General features: G+C 38.5%; 1 protein-coding gene across 6 annotated transcripts in view; it reads right to left on the reverse strand.

The window, feature by feature from the left end:
- The window catches only part of DYM (dymeclin), a 208,459-nt gene that overhangs the window by 53,306 nt on the left and 133,353 nt on the right, over positions 1-21,800 (reverse strand). For 4 of the 6 annotated variants that reach the window (XM_057378440.1, XM_057378438.1, XM_057378436.1 and 1 more), the window contains 2 exons: positions 10,784-10,886; positions 1,912-1,965 (listed from right to left, as the gene is read on the reverse strand). In XM_057378440.1, the coding sequence (XP_057234423.1) occupies positions 1,912-1,965; positions 10,784-10,886 (157 nt within the window). The remainder of the gene's footprint in view (positions 1-1,911; positions 1,966-10,783; positions 10,887-21,800) is intronic. The other 2 variants (XM_057378441.1, XM_057378439.1) reach the window with 1 other exon arrangement.

Consider the following 21,800-nt stretch of genomic DNA (forward strand, 5'->3'; position numbering starts at 1 on the left):
TGAAAAGTTTTTATGATGGTTCAGTATTAAACAGCAGCAGTGAATGATAAAAAATGTCATGTCCCAGACAGGAGACACTTGACAAAGAGCTATGGCAAGAGATTCCCAGACTGCTGTGAGCAGGAATATACTGCTTCACAGCCATCACTTTAGACCAGAGCTGAGGATAAATCACAGAAAATAATTTTATTTCTTATGATGCATTAMATGACAGCAGCACAGTTAAAGAAGTAATTCTTTATAACACCACTCAGCACACATACTATATTAATATTTTCAGTGGTGTTCAATATTTTGAAAATTAATGGGAATAGATTAACAAAGATATGTGAAGCCTATCAGAAATATCATGTTATTTAGCTTTGAAGYGGTTTGTAGTATAAGGGAGATAAGTTCTTTTAAAATACTAGAAAATAAAAGAAAATGGTTTTGTTTTCCTCTTACCTTACCAACTCTTTAAAACTAGTCACTGTCAGTAATTTATTATTAACCTGGGCCCGAAAAACCTCCGTGAACAAATTTCAAGAACTGCTCTCTCAAGCTGAATAAAACGGAAATTGTTAGGAGATGAGAAACAGCCTTCTGAGAGCTGATAGCAAACAAACCAAATAAATGGGGTAACTTTTAGATTAAATCTCTTTTCACTACATTCCACTGTATTTTTCAAGGACATTTGGACGCAAAAACACTGCATCAGTTCTGATAAATACAGAAGTTGCTGACCATTGCTCTGTTGAATGTTCTGAAAGCACAAAGCAATTACAGCCTGAATGTCAAAAAAYGGACCTTTAACTGAGATGTGGAAAACACAAAACTCACAGAAAATAGTTGTAGAAGTCTATGTATACAGGCACTTGCTCCAAAACGAACTACAAGCAACAGATGGTATTTTCTCAAATGTTGAAGCAAAATGCTCTTGATAGAAATACATAAAAACTGCATTATCCAACTAAATAAAATGTCCTGAAATACTTAYGAAGTCTTGTCTATTCTGGGACCGAAGTTAATTTTGTGTAGCCTGGTTTATAAAGCACGGCAGTGACAGACAGGGACAAAAYGACAAGATGAGAGATTACTGCTGAAAGACAGCAAAGCACCTGGGTATATTGTACACCAATCCCAGGGTCCCTCARCTTTTCCTCACCAAAATCCTGTTTGTGATTATGACTGCTTACCCATAATTTTCACTAAGTTTTTGAACAAATTAACAATCTCCCACATGGTAAGATGGCTAATTTATTGCAGAAAAATAATTTTATGTATCAGAAAAATCCCATGACGCTTTTTCCCATGGGAWTGTAACATGACTTGCTATTGATTTCATTTATCAAAATCTAGAACATTAGTGTTGGAATGGGAAAACTTGTCATTATTTGTTCAGATAACTTTTTTTGGMTGWAYTGAGTAAGCATCCGATTTCTCTGTSAGTGCCACAAATTATCTGCTGGTGAGCAGATGAAAGACCTGCCTTTGGGAAATGGAACATCCATTTTCTCCTCAGTTTATCTGGGGAGAACAGATATACTTCAGATAATGAGTCCTATTGCAGTGAATAAAACAAATTGAACCTGAAATGTTACAATACATCTTATTTTCTCTAGAACAGGACGGCTGGTTTTTGTTATTAGCCAGCATTATCTTTGAGGTCAAGGGTTTGGGTTAGCACACACACAAATGCTGAAGTGGAACAGGCTCTGTACACACCGTACCAGCTTGATGGCAACAAAAAAAATGCATCAGAACACACTGTCTTTGGAGAACATGTCATGTATTCAGTGGCGGGCCTCAGCTCACCCCGCTCGGGCTCCAGCCTGAATATGAACAAGAGCAGCTCTGGAAGAGCTCCACCACATTCCAGTAACATATCTGAAGGGCAATTAAAAAAAAAAAAAAAAAAAAAAGGTATCTTACGTGTCTCAACTTTGTGTCAGAGGAGTGAAGGCACTCAGACATCTCCCAAAAGTGCTGGGGATAACAAATACAGGAGGATTAAACAATGGCAATGTATTAGAGGTTTGTCTCCCCACAGCCTGCTCTTCCCCAGGCTGAACACCCCCAGCTCTCTGCCTCTAACTCAGAGCTTCTCCAGAATTGCTACTTTTGGCCCAAATTCCAGATTATCTATAATAAACTAATTCTGTGGGAGAATTCCTGTTTGTAAAAGCTGATTTAGCATATGAAATATGCAATATATTCCTTTAATTCACTTCATTACAAATCAACAAAGAAATGAGAAAATTAAGAGAAATAGCTGATTACATGGAAGGGAATTAGAAATTTATATTTTCAATTACACCTGTGAAAACGATTAGGGCATCTCTATACAATTCAGTAAAAATTTGTAACAAGAGACTAATATAAATATCTATTTCTYCTAAATACATTTTTACATTTTCTGAGAAGATTTTCAGAAAGACATTCCACAGAGAACAAGAATTCACTCACATCAACAGGGATAAACAAAATGCAAATTCTCCCTTMTACATTTCTTTAATGCTGTTCTCAGGCCAGGTGATGAGGAAATCAGTTTGCGGTAAGTGGCTTATTTTGCTCCATGTGATACTTCATAGGAACAGCAGAAAGGAGCCAATCCTTTTTCAAAACCCACTTTTGATTTTGAATTTCTGTCTATATTAATAATTTTTCTTCTCCAAACATTTTTCTTATTCACTTCAGACCAAGACTGTCTTTTAATATGGTTGACTCATTCCCTTTAAAATATTCTCCTTTCCTTCATCCCATCATGCAGTCTCCTGGCCACCCACAMTGCCAATCAGCAGCAGTTGTGTAACATTATAGGTAATATTAACAGCAGCCATCAGTGGGAGARTTGCCCTCAGCAAGACACTGAAATGCTGCTCAGTGGGAGAAGACCTCTTCGAGAAGAAAAATTGTAAACTGCTGAGATTAACTTGCTTCAGTAACATGGATTCAACTTGGAATAAATGTGGCTCTGCAGAGGTAGGAAATGGTCTCATTTTAACATTTAATAGAATTACAGAACTGTTAAGTTTGGAATAGCCTTCCAAGATGGAGTCCCACCATTCCCCCAGCACTGCCCAGGCCACTCACTGACCCATGTCCCCARGTGCCACATCCACACAGCATTTGAATCCCTCCAGGGATGGGGACTCCACCCCTGCCCTGGGCAGCTGTGCCAGGGTTGGATCAGCCCTTTCCATGAAGGAATTTTCCCCAATGTCCCCCCTGCCCCTCCCCAGCCCAKCCTGAGGCCGTTCCCTCTCCTCCTGTCCCTGTTCCCTGGAGCAGAGCCCGACCCCCCCGGCTGCCCCCTCCTGTCAGGGAGTTGTGCAGAGCCACAAGGTCCCCCCGGAGCCTCCTTTGCTCCAGGCTSAGCCCCTTTCCCAGCWYCCTCAGCCGCTCCTGGGGCTYCAGACCCTTCCCCAGCTCCGTTCCCTGCCCTGGACACGCTCCAGCCCCTCAATGTCCCTCCTGYCCTGAGGGACCCAGAGCTGTCCCCAGGGCTGGAGGTGTGGATGTTTCAGTTCCGACAGATTTGAGCAGCATCTCGACAGGTGAGCAACTTCTTCCATCATTTTATCTAGTGAAGCACACTGTCTCCCTCATGTTTCTCAAAATCACTGAGTCTTGGTTTACTCTAATTTCTATTGCTTTCTTTGTCTTTCCAGTGCCAAATCACAGATCTCTGCAAAAAGGAATCTAAGAAAATCATTGTTAGTTTACTTTTTTAATAACTTTTTACTACCCTTTCATAGAAATGGATGAGTTTTAGAAAAAAAATTGAAAACATACAAAAACCTCCCTGGTTAGTCTGTAAATGTCCCTGTAAAACATGAAGAGGAGAAACTGGAAATGGARGGTACAATATGTTCCGCCAATATCTCATAGAGAAAAAGCAGCATTGAAAAATTCCAACTCCAATTAGGTATTTAGTACCAAACAGCCTAAAAGGTTTGGTACATATTTCTTCCTCATCCATTTCCTCTACTTTATATGGCTGCATGTTTGAAAAAACAATTACTGGGATGTTTATAACATATGGTCACATACTTATGGTTTTTAAGCACTACGTTTTTCAATCAAAACCTTGCATTAGGAACACCAGAAAATTGTTTTAATGCATTGCTGAAAGAGATTGCTTTTATAAAAATAAATCCTACTCTTTGAAGAGCCTACTGCATTAGGTTGTTCTATTTGTCWGTGGACGTCTGACCAAGATGAACCATCCAGGTGAATAATTGGTTTCTGAGAAACCCTGAACAACCCATTCATGTGAAAGGCGGCAGGAAAAGCATCTAATGACCAAATCAGCAAAGAGGGGTGCTTTGGGGATCAGTACTGTTCCTTTTTTTCATCCAAACACATCAATATTTTCATCAGTCTGAATAAGACTAATGTTGGTTTTCATGGAAGTAATAAACTGTTTTATAGAGAGGCTTGTGAGGGCTTTATCTTAATGATGTATCACATTTTCTATCTACAGCTACACCTTCTAAAATCCCAGCATCCCATAAGCTTCCAGTTCTCTCAAATGCAATCCAATTAGCTGTGCAGGAGAGAAATCAGCATACAAAATTCTCCTGTTTAATTTATGGAGGTGTGGAGGACCCTCAAGATCTCATCCATTTATAAGACAAGCTCTTACAACTTTTTCAGGTTAATCATCTTCTCTTTTTAAGGACATTCATTTAAACAGTTTTATCAAAAAACATGGGATTTGAGTACAAAATCTGAACAAATGCCATAATTTATACCTTTTAATGTAAAATAATGACAATGTTCTATACATTTAAAACTATTAGAAAGTAAGTAAAAAATTATGATGTTCATGCTTGGTTTACTTTTGAAATGACTTTAAAAGGTGTTTGCACTGCTAATACCAGTTCTTCTACTTCTTTGTTCTCCTGCCTCATAAATCTGAAGACTGAAAGATTTTCAGTCAGATGATCATAAGATGCTGCTGCCACAGTAAATGTCCTTTAAAAAGAAAAGGCATTTTCATCCTCATTTTCCAAAATAATGAGAATTTCTATGTGAAATAAGGCTGAACACCATTTGTGTAATACAAATACCAGACAATGACGACACTTTAGTGGAACTCATGAGTGATGAAAGACYATCACCTTTTTGAAGAACATAATCTTGATGTTCTTCAATGTATTTGCCTAAAAATCTTTTGGCCACCAGCAACGTATTTGTAAAGTCACAACAATGCAAAAACCAGCTGCAAATTCTTACTTCACAGTAATATATAGAAGTTTAAACAGACTGAACTTCACCAACATCTTTTTCACAGGATTTTAGGATAGTTCTTCTGTTTAAGGATAATTTATGCAGCATTTTCTCATGAAAGTTTCAATTCATTTAAAGGAAAGAACTGATTAAGAATTCAGACAGAACCGCAGAATTCAACTATTACTCAATAGAAAAGCTTGCTTTAGATTTGGGTTAGGTTGGTTATTTCAGTCTATTCTGAAATAGCTATTTTTTGGTGATTTAAAAATAGGRGGATTAGGTAGGAGTAATATTCTATAAAATATAATTCATCTGGAGGAGGGTATGACTAATATTTAGAAAAAGTATTTATAGGCCCTCTGCTCAATACTGGAAACAGACAAGCCCAAGAATAACCTGATATTGAAAATGTTACTTCATCTGCCATCAAGTCAGAGTAATCAAAAAGGAGGTATTATAGTGCAAAACAAGGTGACTCTCCTATTAAGTGCAACTTAAACTACTAGAAACCACTTTCCATACAAAACCCACCCAGCAGTATATTGCTTTACCATATGCTTTCAGTAAACAACACCCTAATAAAAATTTTTCTTTTATCATCCCATTTTAAGTTTATTTCTCTTGACAACATGAAAATCTAAAAATTCACACACAAAAATCAAGTTTTTTTGACCATTAACAAGGCACAACTAAGGCATTTAAAAAAAATCTTACTGAGTTATTTGATGACATTTGGAAATGGAAAAAAATAGAGGCAAAAAACCCACTGATGAGAACTAGGCAGTGCTTTCGGGTGGCAAGTAGGTGGTTTCTGAGTTTTAAAGAAAGATTATGACAAAAAACACCCCAACAGAACAAAACTACCTTAGCTTTTTTCCTCACACCAGTATTTGACAAATACAGACATATCTCAGTTAGGAGTCTTCATTTAATTTGGTAAAAGTTTCCCATTCTGCCACCATGGTATTCAGCGCTAAGCATTCTGTGTGTTCTTAGCAGTTACCACTGAGCAGCACTTCACAGACTACCAGTGGAACAACGTTAATTGCATCACACTAACTCTATTATGCCCAACCAGTTTATTTGGAAGTGGGTTTAATTTCATTTCTGCATCATTACTGGAGTCATCAGATGATTGTGGGGAAGACTTCCTATTCCTTCACAATAACACACGTTTATTAGAGAACACTTCTACATTGGCAGGGCTCTGCATTAAACTGCTCTTTAGATAATAAAAAAAACCAGACAGAGCTGCGGGATACCTAATGTAATATTAGATATGCAAGCACGGTACATATTATAGGATTTCATGATCCTAAAGGTCTTTTCCAAATGGTTCTATGATTCATAGAATCATATAATCCTAGAATGGTTTGGGCTGGAATGGCTTAAAGACCATCTCATTCTAACCCCCAAAACATCACAATATTTATTTAAAGGTCAAATTGTTCACATCAATAGTGAATGAAACACTTGTTTGCTTCAGATTGGATTAAAAACTAACTTCCCTGCATGTAACTGAATCTAGAACATGAACAGAGTTTAGATCTGCTCCATTATGTTTAAAAGCAAATACTGCAGTTCATGGACCTGATTTTACCTACTCTTTAGCAATTCCAAGTTTCTAAGATAAATATGGAGTTCTTAACTATAACAGACAATTTCGTCCTAGGAAGTAAATGACGCAGGGGAACCTTTTAACATCTATTGATGTACAGAGGGGAGACTGGGCTGGTTCTCTCTTGGGGAAACTCAAAAGCAGCAGTATTTATGAAGTACTTGGAGCTTTGAATATAATCAAATGTAATAACAAGATATAAGCATCCCCCCCACCCCAAATTTCTTTTTTGTTGAAACCACTTTTGTAATACTGCTTTTTAATAACCCCCATAATGGCTGAATTAGAGGGACCCCAACTGAAGTCATTCATCCCACATAAAACAAACATTGCTTTTTCTTCTTAGCTTTGTTTTACAAGCTACATTACTTCCAGATGACGCTTGAGGGGCCTAGGAGTTTCAAGAGTTAGATGGTTAAACAGGCAGCTGCTTTCTATTTACCGTATAAATCAGGGGAAAATCAAAGAAGAATCTAAATATTGGAATTCATTTAGCCCATTATGAAGCACAAACTGAGGGGGAAAAGAAAATAATACAGAAATCTTGTCATCCAGATGCAAAGTTTAATTCTGGTTATCAAGATGAGAGGAAAAACTCATCAACGTTTGCAGAATTCCAGCCCTCCATGAAAGCCAGCTTTGCACAATGGGTCAATTTACTGGACTGGGAAGGAGTGAGGAGAAGTCAGCTCTGATTGGGAACTCTTCCAGTACCACCAGGCTTTGCTACTGCAGACTTCACATATATAAATATATATTAAAATACATATTTTTATATATACACATGCACATACAGAGCTCACTACATTTCTATTTCTTATATTTTTCCCTTTCGATTGCCAACAGGCATTTATTTCTATCCTAAATAACCCAAAAACCCAACAGTTTTTGGACAGAGGATTAAAGGATAGTTCYCCATTTATTGATAGGAGTACACCTACTAAGATGAAAAGTTTGATATTACACTACAAGGTTTCTATCCCTGACAAATTTCAWCCACCACTAAAGTTCTTTTTAAATGGCAATCCTATGTATTAAATAATTGAATATGTTGGCACTAAGTGGGATTAGTTTTAGAATTTTTCCTAACACATTTAAACTTCATCTGGCTAGAACAATTTATTTTTTTTTTAAACCCAAAATTTAGAAGGTCAGACTCAAAGGATGATGCATGTCAAAATACTTTAAGCTAAAACTATTCCTACATTTGACTTTCATTTTCCTCTATTYTTGCATTAAGGAAACAGGGTTTTTTCTTATATCAGCAATAAAATGACATAAACTTGCCAAAAATCTTCTTTTCCACCCATTCTTTCCCTAGAAAGAGTTAAGGAGAATCTCGCWGCTGTAACAAGTAGGGGTAGTGCTCGAAAATCAAAGAATATGATGAAATTCTTATAAAGAATTTTTTGGGTAGATGGTAGCTCCAGCAACACTCGTGCTGTTCCCCAAGAAAAGTTAGCATGTCTCTAGTTATGCTGTTAAGTACCTCTGATTTAATAAATTACATTAGGCTGTAATCAAATTACCAYGAAAATCATTATGTTTACTTAAGTAATATGGCTTGATTGGAACTGAAAGAAGCAAAATTCTCAATTATATTATTACAGTTTTCTTGTTTGCTAAAAATGTTGGAAACTGTGCTTTCATTGAATGGAAGAAAGCAAGAAAGATAAACCTCAGTGGACTTTTCTATTTCCAATTGGATCAAAGGGTGGTATTTCAAAACAGGTCAATGCTGCTACAAAAGCAATGTATAATAATACCGCTTGTGAAACAAGCAAACAAATCAGCATGAGAATTAGTCAGACCAAGGATCCTGTTTTTGAGGCAATAATGAGAGGAGGTGTTTCTCTCTGGCCTGCTGGCTTCTCCATCCTGCTCCCTAATCTCACCACACTGACAAGAGTTTATTAGGAAAGGACCTGGACACTGGTCCAACCTCAATAAATGAAAAAAAATTGCTCTTTTCTTTTCTAAAAACCAGGAAAACCTCAACAAGGACGATATCAAGGCCAACTGGGTCAGCTCCTTACTCCAGTTCCCAGCTCTACTGGCACATCACACACCTGATGGCAGGCTGCAGCAGAAAGAAACGTTAAGAAAAACGGTAAAGATAGAACACAGTATAATCCTACCATCACCAGTGATTATAAGCTTAGGGACTGTGTATTGGGTCAAAATCTTAAAAGAATATAAAAAGTACTACTGTTCAAACACCCAGAATTTGAGACAATACCTTTAGCAGCACCTAAAATACTTAAATAAATGGTTTAACCTTTGGAGGGAGGTTCAATGCAAATTCCCCACTGGATTACAGAGCACAGGAAGCAAATGAATAATTTCTAAATCAAAGTGAATGAAAAAATAGTGAGAAATGCATTTTTAAAATATATACTTGGTCTGAACAAAACCTGCGAAGAGAACAGCTTATTGGGCAAGCTTCCAATTCTCAATAAATAAACCAGTGCAGACCATGCAATATTGGAATCACCCCTTTCTTCAGCTCCATGCTGGGATACAGAGGTAGAATGGGCTTCAGGACTTCACACGTTAGTTCCCTCAGCTCCTAAACTCTTCCTTCCTCTTACACACAATAAACACAGGCTTTCAGAAGCAGAAAATGCTGAAGTGATGAAATCTGGCCTCAACTTTTATTTAGTCAATTGTCTATGCTTCAGATTGAGCTGTAACATGAGCAGTTTGGAGAGGRAAAAGAAAGGAGCAGAAAGCCATGCTTAATAATTTATCTTCTTGTTTCAAAATAGAGGCCATGTACTTATTTTACTCTCCCCTCACCAGTCTTTCCAAGTGCTCCCTTTCTCCCTTCCATCACAACATCATACCAATGATAAAGAGAGAAGAAATCCAGTGAAGTATCTAAGCYTCTTGGCTGTAGTCCAAGGAGCTTTCCCAGCTCTATCAGCTGGATTGCTCAGCTGTTTCTTTATGTAAGGGGACAACTTWGTACAGAAAGCCTTTCCTTCATGGCAGTATTGTTTGCATCCAGCAAGTTAAAAAGAAGTCCAAAATCTATTAAATACTTTTCAAGCATTGTGTTCTTACACATCCTAAAATATGTATCTTCATATGCATGTTATTACATGCCTATGTGTGCATGCACATAAACAGAYGTATGTATTTGTATGTGCTCTTTTACAAACATGTATCATGCTGTTTCCTTATTTAAGTCATTTAACTATAATATCAAATTATCTTTTAAAGTATTTTTATATTTGATGCTAGAGGCAGGCAKATTCTGGAGCACATACTAGCCCTGAAAATAAAACAGCTGTTAAATTTTCATCCTCAAAAATCCCAATCAACTGATAAACGAACTTTTCTTTCCTTCAGCCAGTGCTGCAGTGAGGGTTCAAATGAGTACAGAACTAAAGGTACTCAGCAGTACAAAGATATTATTCAAGTCCTCTTCTACCCAAAGTAGAGATTTCCCAACAAGCTGTGCAATTAAATACAAAATTGTTGCCTACTTGTGGGCATTGGCTCAGCAAACGGAAGGGAACTGCAAGTATCCATGTATTCAGAACATACTAACTTTGCCCCATGACTCCACTACTCCCTCAGAGACTCACTGGGAATTATGTTCAATCATTTTTAGGCATTTTAAGATTCTGTGGATGGTAAAGCCCAGTTCTTAAAAATGCTGATTTCAACTGTGTGATTTGAATATACTGAATTACAAATGGCCTGAAAAACACGAGTTGAAAGTAAGTCTCTTCCCTCTGAATAGTTGTGGTTTTGTTCTGCCATTTCTAAGTGTAATTCTTGTTTTTAAAGACGTTTTCAGACATGATATCATTCATACAGGTTCCTSTATTTTGATGTCAGTGGTTGCTCAGCTGCCACACTCTGAGAATTCTTTGCAGATTTAGGGATGTATGACTTGAAGCTCGAAGCACCCATTACAACATTCATTTTGATACTCACATAATCAGGAAGTGGAGAGTCGTTTGAACCCAGAGAACCTCTCAAGGACTGCGTGGCTTGCTCCAGCACTTTGTTGTGTTTTTTAGACAACAGAGAAAACAGACTGGGGAAAAAAATTGAAATAACTTCACTATATGGTCCTGAAATACTTATAATTGTTCAATCAAAAGAGAAGTCTTATCATATAAACAATATTATTAGAATGCAATGCACAATAATTGTGTTATTTATTTACTTATTTAACACCTGGGTAACTAATAGCAAAGTTTGAATCAGAAATATTCTATACAATATATGATCTGAAGAACATTTTATGTTCATGATTAAATTCTTAAAAGTCAAACTGTCACAGAAGGAATGGTATACATGCAATTTTAGTTCACAACTGTTTTATGTTCACTAGAATGCAATTTTTAAGTGCAGCATCTCATCCAGTACATTTTAACATATTCTTAAGTATCTCATGTATTATCMATTCTAATAACTTAATTGCTCAGTCAGGAGAAACCCAAGTATATGACAAAAGCTGTGGGTATTTAGAAGCTCAGTTACTAGTATACGGTATAGCATTTTTACTAGTACATATTATTTTCAAATTTATTTTAGCCTAAGTTAGGGAAAAAAGGATTACCTCACCTTTATAAATAATCTGTTAAATCAGAGGTCCATACACATACAGAGAAATAAACACATTTTTCTTGCATTTTGGGAAAAAGCATGATAATGACACAGAGGGTAACCTGATTTACAAGGAGAATGGTTGAAAATGCAGCAGTGGGTAAARGCAACCAGATCATCCTCAGCAGCTGCAAGGAGTCAGATACTCCTCTAAGGCCCTGGACAGCTCAAGCATGGCTGACAATTCACAAATAAATCCATCTCCACCTTAGAAATATTTTGGTTACAGAAAACCTTCTAAGACCATCGCATCCCACCATTCCCCYAGCACTGCCAAGGCCACCACTGTCCCATGTCCCCAAGTGCCACATCCACACGGCCTTTAAACCCCTCAAGAGATGGGGACTTCACCCCTGCWCTGGGTGGACTGTAAAAGAACAACTCATTCCATGGAAAAATTTTCCCTTATTTCCATTGTAAACCTGCCCTGGTGCAACCTGAGGTCATTTGCTCTTGTTAGGTGACAGATGTTTTTATGTTTTCTGTGTTTAAAAACATTACTTGGATTTCTTTTCGGAGCATTGCAGGACTCCTATCCAATTTTCCTAGGATGACTATGTGTGTTTYAGAGGGTGGAAAGGCTGGTTTGACCAACAAGCACCAAAAGGGTGAGGGTGGGGAGGYCCTGGCACAGGGTGCCCAGAGCAGCTGTGGCTGCCCCTGGATCCCTGGCAGTGTCCAAGGCCAGGCTGGACATTGGGGCTGGGAGCGGCCTGGGACAGTGGGAGCTGTCCCTGCCCATGRCAGGGGTAGCACTGGATGAGCTTKAAGGTCCCTTCCAGCCCAAACCCTTCTATGGTTCTATGAAAAAATTCACAAATGGCAAAATCAACCTTCACTGTTATATTCTGGATAGTGAATAGCAGAATATTGGATAGTATTCTGGATATTTTCAAGAAATGGAGGCACCTTCAGTGTTTGGAGGCATGTGTTTGAAAGGCTTTTCTGCCTCAAGAAATGATGATCAACAYTGGAAGAAGTATCTGAATTTTTTCRGCTTGAAATATATCATTCATATTGAATCCTTCACACATGGTAGGAATGGCTTCCTTGGAGTATCAGTGTTTGTCACTCCATTGCTAATCAAGARCCCCAGGAAAAGGCTTTTCCAGCACTCTCAATCCCATGAGGAATTCACAGCTATTAGTCACAACTACTTGAACATTTAATGTTAAAAAGGGAAGAAGCAATACAGAAATTAAGATACATGGGCAGCTTTCCCACTTCTTTCCCCTCCCATATTCTGTTATTGAATTCACAGACTGAAATTTTTGTTTGGATCAATAAGTGGTTCAGCAGACTGATCCTTCATATGAAACAGCAGCACTACTTTTGCAATCATGGGTATCTTTGAAGATTCAGATTTCAGAGATACTGTCATCAGCACCATCTAGTGCTGTAGAGGCAAAATAATTGTTTAAAACTAATCTGGTGATGCTTATGGTGGGGTGCAGCAAAACCAGGTTAAATCTGGTGTCTGTCTGCTCCAGAAGATACAGATAATTTCACAGAGAGAAAGAATTTGGAATAAGCACGATTTCCAACTAGTAGATTCTTCTCCAAAATACATAAAGCATTTTTGCTTTAAAAGAAATTTAAATATAAACAAAGAAGTGGAATCAAGATTTTGGAAAGTGCATGTGCTCAATATATGTGAAGAGGAAAATGAACATACAGTGGCACTCTGCATAGAATCAAAATAGCGAAAAGTAAATTTATTTATTCTGACAGAAACGTAGAGAACTGGAGAAAAGAAGAAAGGAAAAGGATGGACAAATTATTTCTTTATATTTTCCTTAAATATATATTCATTTTTTATTATTATAATTATTTTTTAAATCATTAAGTGTAAGTAGTGTTTATGGCATAAGCAAGACCTTCAGCTGGCTGATTTCCAGTTCCAAAGGAGCAGTGCAGGGGCTTTTGTTGTCTTTCCCCTTGCAAAGTTCTGCTTTCCTGACACAAGCTCATGTCCTTAACACCATGCTGAGACACTTCCTTGTGGGACCACTGCTCAKAACACAGATATTCAGGTTAAAAAATCCTAACACAATTCTGTCCTCCATCCATGTATCCTTYTCCACGGACCATCCCTTAAAAGAGCACAAGGGCAGGGACATGTGGCAGGAATTTTTCATGCTAAATTTTTCATAATAAAAATGCACAGAACTGCAAACTCAAAGAGCTCTGCAAAAACACTACAGCTAAACAAAGAAGAAAAAAAATCRAGGACAGATACTGTGAATGGATTTGGAGCTCCCAAGGAAGAATCACTGCCTCCTCAATTGGCGCAAAACTTCATTTCCATGGCATTCACTTATAATTAGTCCATGTCTCTAACTCTGAAAACCACCTTGATAAATATCAGACACCRTTAGTTACAGGCCTCAAAAAGCATTGGTATGAACTTTAGCTCATAAATATCTTTCATCATCAATTAATGCTGCATTGTAAAGTAGATGCTTGATTTTACAGCCGTCATGTGTCTSGTGTCTGTAAGATTTTGGCTTTGATTTTGATTTTCAAGGCATGAATAATACAATTTAAAAAAAGGCAAAAATACTTTACAACAAGGTTGGTCCCCCCTCCACAACAAGGTACTAAGTCCAGAAGTGCAAACTGAGATTAGCTCCCAAATTTTCCTCATGTGTCTTCATCACGTCTATTTTTGCCTAACTAAAAGACAAGTTGAGCTCAAACAGAAATATAAATGTACTATGTGGTCACCAAGGGCAGCATGCACAGTGTGATAAGACTAYGGATTTTTCTACCATAATACTTGTCCTCTTTCATCCATTCCTCTCCATTGACTGTCATGCAGGCTATGGAGCTCGACAGTCCTTTGATCTCATCCTTTATGGACATTTCATAATAATAAAATTTATGCTCAGAGCAACAAAAACATCTTGGTACCCCAGCTCATCTTTCCCTCACAGAAGTACACGCAGGCCAAGGTTTAGCATGCAAAATAAACTGAAATAAGAGCAAGATGAGATAACAGCTGGCATCTGTTAAGATTAGGAATCATCAGCTGGCATTGTCAGGAKAAATTCCTGGCTGTGAGKGTGGTGAGTCCCTGACACAGGGTGCCCGGGAAGCTGCGTGCAGCTGGAAGTCTCAAGGTCCCTGGAAGTATCCAAGGCTTGGTTGGACGGGGCTTTGGGCAACCTGGTTTGGTGGAAAGTGCCCCTGACATGAACAGGGTCATCTTTAAGGCCTTTGCAACCCATACCATTCTGGGATAATGTGATCTGTTACAGACCACGAAATCGCACCAGGAATGAGTTCAGCCAACAAAGAAGACTCAAGGCTGCACAACAAACTCAAGGTCTTGTGGCTGTTTGTTTCTAAGGAATTAAAAACAGCATTGGTTTCTTACCTCCCTCTACACAGCAGTTTTTAATTTAACTCAGGGCTGAACTTCAATAAATAAAAAAATTAATTCAGACTTAAGAGTAATGGTTACTTAAATACCAGTGAATTGATTATGTGGTATTCGCACATACAATAAAATTCAAACCAGTAATATACAAACTTAACACTTTCAAAAAGTCAACTCTGCAAAGCCTGTAGATCCCCCCCAAAAAAAGCCAATTAAGAAGACTCAACAAATTTCTCAAAAAGTCTGATGTACATCAATCTGAAACGCTCATAAAATACACTTTTCACATCAAAAAAAGTGTATAAAATGCAGCTTTTATAATGAAAAAAWTGGAAACAAAATATGGGAAGTAAAATTAGAAGTTGAAAGGAAATCCAAAATTAAGAGTTTGCCAAAACCCTTTCTCAAAGCTTTGGACAATGAGAAGGAAAGGTACCAGCACTTTATTTTAAAGAAGGAACTAGGATGCTCCAGGATAATGACACACCAGTTTGTCCTGAGCATACTACTGGAACAGTGATTGTGAGACTCATTCCAAGGAGGGTATTACCAGCACTGAAAAATGTACCTTGTCAATGCTATTTGAATGAGACTGGAAGTAAAATAAAGCACAATAGTACCCCTGTTGTAAGATGCTTCTACACACCATTTATATTACTTTATTCCACATGGGACGTTTTTTTCTTAAGTAAGACAGTTGAATAGTAAAAAGTAACATGGGATGCATTATAGGAACTGAAAGTGAGACTTGCTAACAGTCTGAAAAGTAATCTTAATAAGGCCAAAAAGAAAGACATTCTTGGCCCATCTAAATAGCAAAAGCTATTAAATACTTGATCAAGCTATCAAAGTACTTTCAGTATACAGGGAGAATATATAAGGTGACACATATTAATACTCATCAAYGACAAAGAAACGCCAATGGCCTGAAGYTGGGCCAGGGCAGGGTCAGGCTGGACATTAGGAAARGGTTYTTCTGTCCCCAGMGAGTGCTGGCTCTGCCCAGGCTCCCCAGGGAATGGTCCCAGAGCTCCAGGRGCGTTTGGACAGCGCAGCCAGGGATGGACAGGGGGGATTSTTGGGGGGTCTGTGCARGGCTGGGAGCTGGACTTGAATGARCCTTGGAGGTCCCTTCCARCCAAGGTATTCTGTGATTCTATAAAATACTATGGTTGAACTTCACAAATGGCACAGTCATTACAGGAGTGACAAATGAAGAGAAAATGCATTTTGATTMAATTTTTCTTTATCTTTCAAGAGGTTGGACGTAACACAAACTTGCTGAGGTTTAGTGCAACAACAACTAATCCAAGCTGCTCACTAAGCATGAAGGATTGAAGGATGAGAGCCGCAAGTAAGGACTACCAGACAGCAAAGGGCTGCCCATAGTGCAACAAAACTGTGGAAAGAGCACCTGTCTTTGGTTTTAAAAAAAATATAGCCCTTCACAACAAGAATGACAGTGAGGGGATGGAACATGTCCAGAGAAGGGAATGGAGTAGGGAAGGGGCTGGAGCCAGGTGGGTGTCAGTCTCTTATCCCGGATAACAAGTGACAGGACAAGAAGAAACGGCCCAGGTTGTGTCAGAAGGTTTAGATGGAGTAGTACAAAACAATTCCTTTCCTGGAAAGGGCTGTCACGCCTGCCCAGGGCAGTAGTGGAGAATCCATTCCTGGAGGGACTCAAAAGCTCTGCCAAGGTGGCACACGGGAACATGGGTCAGTGGTGGCCTTGGCAGGGCTGGAGGCACAGCTGGACTCAAGGTTAGACATCTTTTCCAACCAAAACAATTATATGATTCTGTATTTAGTAAACATGTTCTGTGCAGCAACTGCTCCAGGTATCCTGCATGAAAAATTTCAAACCAACTGTTTGAAAATGCAAAGATTCTAAACCAGAAAATTTATGTCTCCAYGAAATACTTGAAAACTTATTTATTCAATAGATTTGAGAAAAGATGAATGACTGATATGACCAAAAAGCAAAAATGTGCACACAGAGAAAGGAAGCTTCCTTACTGAGGATCCCTGCAACACACGGGAATAACAAAAAAACCCAACAAGTTACTGAAACAGAAACTGAACTATCATTACATGGGCACAGATCTCTCTTACAAAGGAGGTTGAAACGGAGCTTGAGGCACAATAAATTCCTATTTGCACTGTCAAAGCAATGGCAGAGAGGGAAGAAAAACTTGTGAGGGAAGAAGAGAATCTCAATACCAAGGGTATCAGACAAGCTTAGGCTGGTACTGTGATACAAAGAAAGAGATGGCAGACTGAAAAAGGGGCACAGACAAACTGATGACATTAGCAGAGGAAAGTCAGATCAAGTTATATGACTGCAAAAAGGGGTAAGGATTGGATTTCTCCCAATTTAAATCACAAATGAGCTTCTAAAGGTGAGTTTAAATTAATTTGAATATCTAGAAATATTCTATATGTGCTGAGTAAAGAACTAGTTGAGGACTAAAGTGTCTCTCCACATAATTTATGTGAAGCTTGGAAATTCAGATGCTCTGAATCTTTTCTGCTTGCTCTCCTAGTTCAGAAGTGCTGCAAACCAACTGAACAGCACACAAACAAACCACTATCTGGTGATGGAAAAAACTAGTTTCATGGATCMAAAAATTTGAGAATGAATGTTCTCAAACAATTCAGCAATACTCTTTGCTGCTTTTTCCTCTCTCCTCCCATGCCAAATGTACTATTGTTGTCTATTGTAAAGAATTAAATATAAGCCCTAAACACCAAAACCTAGCTACACAAAAAATACTCCTTTTAAACAAAAGGATTTTACAATGCCACAGACATATTAGAAAAAAGCTCTGAAAATATTTTATTTTTGAAATCTGACATCTAAAAGTTAAAACCAAACCTTGATTCCTGCATATGTAAGGAACACTCCTTGGGATTGACCTATTTTTTAAAAGGATTACAGCAAAAAAAAGTGTGCTGTGGTACAAGAACTCTACACATGGATATGTGCCTGCCCAGACGTCTCCATGCAGACAACCTGAAATGCCCATCTGTTTGAAAAAAGGTCTGTGAAGGATCATACAAGACATCAGAACAAAACAAATGCACTGTGCTGCTCCACTTGAAATACAATAAATGCATTGTCCCATAGTCCTGTATGGGGGACAGGTTGTAAGCAAGTGCCTGTCTGTGGGCGATGGAGAAGTGCTCTGTGAGCACTTAGAGAACCCAGCAATGGGAGAAATCCATTTAGCACAAATAAATGCAGAGAAAAATCCCTAAGTCTCCCATGCTCATGTCTACTAAAGAGCCCTTGAGGCATTCTGCGTTCAAATTATCCAAGCTACAATGGCACATAAATAGAAATGAAGAGAGACAATAGCCATGGAGAACTCCAAGGCCTTTCCAGGGCAATTTACTCCATAGAGAGGCACTGCTCTTATTTATTTGAGCCCAATTGTGAAGCCTGGGAGACATTTAGGATCCCAGGAAACAGGACCTCACCAATTAAAATACTCAGTAACAGAATAAATAGAAAGTAAGAACATTCTTTATATCTTTCTTTCTAATCTTGTAAAGTAAAACATTACTAAATTCTGCTGAATAAAGACTTGCTGTATTTACTATGAGGTCCATCTGGCTTGTGGAGATGATGTGAAACCAAGAGACTCACAGTGTACAGACTACACAAACATCATGGATGTAAATAACACAGTTTGTATGGGCCACACTGATGGACAAAGAGTGTTCAAGGGATCAGGATATGAAAAGAACTCCCAGCTAGTAAAGAKTTCACATGGGGAGGGTATTGCCATGTTCTGATTTTGGTGGACACTGATCAGACCTTTTTCTGCTTTTCTTATCTTGTGCCTTGTCAAAAATAYATGTTTGCATCCCCCTGGAAACAGGCTATGTGTCTCAGCTGTCAGCTATTTCAGGGCAAACCCGAAGCTATAAAGCCYCTGAGTGATTTGAGTTGAAAGAGATCTTAGAGCTCACCAATGCCACCCCCTGCCATGGGCAAGGACACCTCCCACTATCCCAGGTGCTCCAAGCCCTGTCCAACCTGGCCTGGGAYACTGCCAGGGATGGGGCAGCCACAGCTGCTCTGGGAATCACCCAGGGTCTCASYCYCACCTTCTAAATAYAGAATTTCTTCCTAATATCCAATCTGAACCTTCCTCCTGTCAGTTTAAAGCTGTCCTGTCACTATCTACCCATGTAAAAAGTCATTCACCTGAGCTGCTCTCTCACATCACAAATGGTTTTAATGCAGCCTRGGTAAGAAAATTATTTCTATCCCATCTCCCTGTTAAACAAGTCAACATTAAATACCACTCTTTAAATTCTACTATTCTAAACTTGATCATAATAAATTATATACTTCAAAATATCTTCATGACAAAACATCTCATTAATTTTAAACAGTACCCTTTTATCTGCCACTGCTTACATATGAGCAGAGATCTCTAAGTCATGTGCTATGAAGCCACATCAGATTCTGCCTCACAGAGGATAAGATTATCATTTAAAATATTGTTATATTAATTAGAAAAACAATGAAGTTACCACACRCTTGTAGGAATATAAGCAAAATCAGAAACAACATAGAACAATTAAGGGAGGCTTTGCATTAACAAACAGGATTTCCTGCTAAAATGCAGTTGGAAAGACAATGGCACTAGAAACAACATGGAAGAAAGGAATTTGATGTGGCAAGACAAAAGTAAATATTTACAAAATAAGCTAAGAGTTTAATTTCCAGAGACCAGGAAATCTATTTTTCAACTGAAGACATAAATTGTTAGGCATCTCATGGCCACTTTCCAGCCAATGTTGGGAAATGGATGCTCCTATCACTAAAAGGACCAGAAAGCAGTAAATTCCTTCTCCTGTATCTTGGTACAGATTGTTTTATTCCCCTTCTGTCAGGCAAAATAATATCCTTGTAATTCCACTTACAGGGCAGAATTGGGGTAGGACCTAACTCCAGGCTGTACTGAAGTATCAACTCAATAAGCAGACTGATCTGTCATGGACTGAACTACATGCAAATCCTACAGAACATCCTGATTTTGACAGGGCGGTGCTTTGCTGAGCACCATCTCTCTCCTGTGCTATTCTGTAATCAAAGAAGTGGCAGGTGGGGAACTAAATTCCAGAAAGCTGAAAGCTAAGGGAGAAAAATGTGAGCAGGCCAGTATAAAAACATTTCATGTTTGCAAATCTCAGACTAAATACAAGGTTCATTCTGAGAGTAAATCCCCAAACCCACTTTAGGTGTCTCAGGGCATGCATGTAATTCCTTTCAGTGATCCCYGTGTTTGTCCTGTTAATATTTCATAAGTATATTAAATGGGCAGAGTCCACAATATTTCCATTTCATCTGCTTGCTCTCAATTCTATAGGGTAAGCATCTCATAGCTACTGAGATGACATTTGCCTTGAATGAGGATAAAACTCTCGGGATGAGAATCAGACAAAATTGCCAGAGAAAGAATCCTGAGTAAAACTCCAACCTAGGAGCTCTTGGGACCCAGAAATGCCCCGTGCCCTGGGCTGATCTGCTTGTCCCACACTGGGACAGCCCTGTCCTTCCTGATCACGTCTTCTTCCCTCCACAATGATCCTGCTAGCGGGCATGGAGAGCCTCTAGCTGTGTCTTCCTTATCACTACAGTTTGTTTGGTTACCCTATTGGCACAAAACCTCTAAAATTTTAACAAACGGGAAACATTTCTGTTCAAGAATAAAGAAAATCAGYTGGACCAATCAGTACTTTACAATAAAGCCATGGCTAAGGACACTACAGAAATGACCAAAAATTCAAACCTGACATAGGTCTCACTGCTAAGATGTTCTCCCAAACATAATTTTGGATGCAAGGACTCTTTTTTGTGTAACAATGAGGCCATTTCTGAACTTCCAGTGCCTCATAAAAAACAAAAATGAAACAATGACACATGTATATCTGCGGATAACTTCTGTAACTGTTCATAGTGGTAGCAATCTTTTTTCCCCAAATCCAAAATTATAAATAATTTGTATTTTTACTGTGAGYACTTGTGAACCACTGAGAACTTTTATGAGTACCACGGGCTCTAAAAAGAACAGTTATTATGGAAATGAGCATTTTTTGTCTCTGGATACAGTTAGATGGCACGTGTTCAGTGTGCCTGAGGCCACACAAAGAAAAAAGACAATGTAAAAAAGCCCCAAACCAATGAATAACCCTACATTCAGAATAAAGGACAATGAACAATCACTTAATTACAGATTGTATTTAACTTCTGAAACAAAGACGGTGAATTAAAACTTCTCAAACAATCTTGTTCTATTATTTCCTGAACTTTGAGTCAAATTTCAATATCAATCTAGGCATTTTTTAATGTGAAAAGTGCATACTGAGAGCATCACCACCAGTGGAATCACCACCAGTGGAATACCTCTATATCATGTCAGTGATTTTGGCTCAAATACCACGTTTTACTGAATTTCCAGACATTAAAAAAAAAAATAGTTTGGGCTGCACTATTATAAAGCCGAACTTGGAGCTGCATTTTGATCATTCCCCCYACACCTTCACCAGGGATTTCACACAGAATGTTAGATCTTGGTACACAAACTGCAATTTCCAAGGCATGTGTATTCAAACCAAGAGACACAGAATTTCAAATTTCAAATTTTGCTTATGCATCCCTTCTTGAATAAATCATGTCAGACATGAAATACCTTGGAAAGAATAGATAAAAGGGTTTTAGGCATGATWCTTTATAATAAACTCAAAATCCACACTACAGTATCTGGTATCACGTTATCCAGTCAGGATCATGGGAACCTCCTGAGGTTTAACAAGGCCAAGTGCTGGAGCTGCACCTGGGTCAGGGCAACCCCCGGGATCAGCCCAGGCTGGGATGGGCTGATGGAGCAGCCCTGGGAGAAGGGAGAAGGTGCTGGGGGTGAGAGCAGAACCTGCCCC

Source organism: Malurus melanocephalus, unplaced genomic scaffold (assembly GCF_030028575.1).
Source record: "Malurus melanocephalus ecotype Western Australia unplaced genomic scaffold, MMel_1.1 scaffold_359, whole genome shotgun sequence".
Classification (NCBI taxonomy): Eukaryota; Metazoa; Chordata; class Aves; order Passeriformes; family Maluridae; genus Malurus; species Malurus melanocephalus.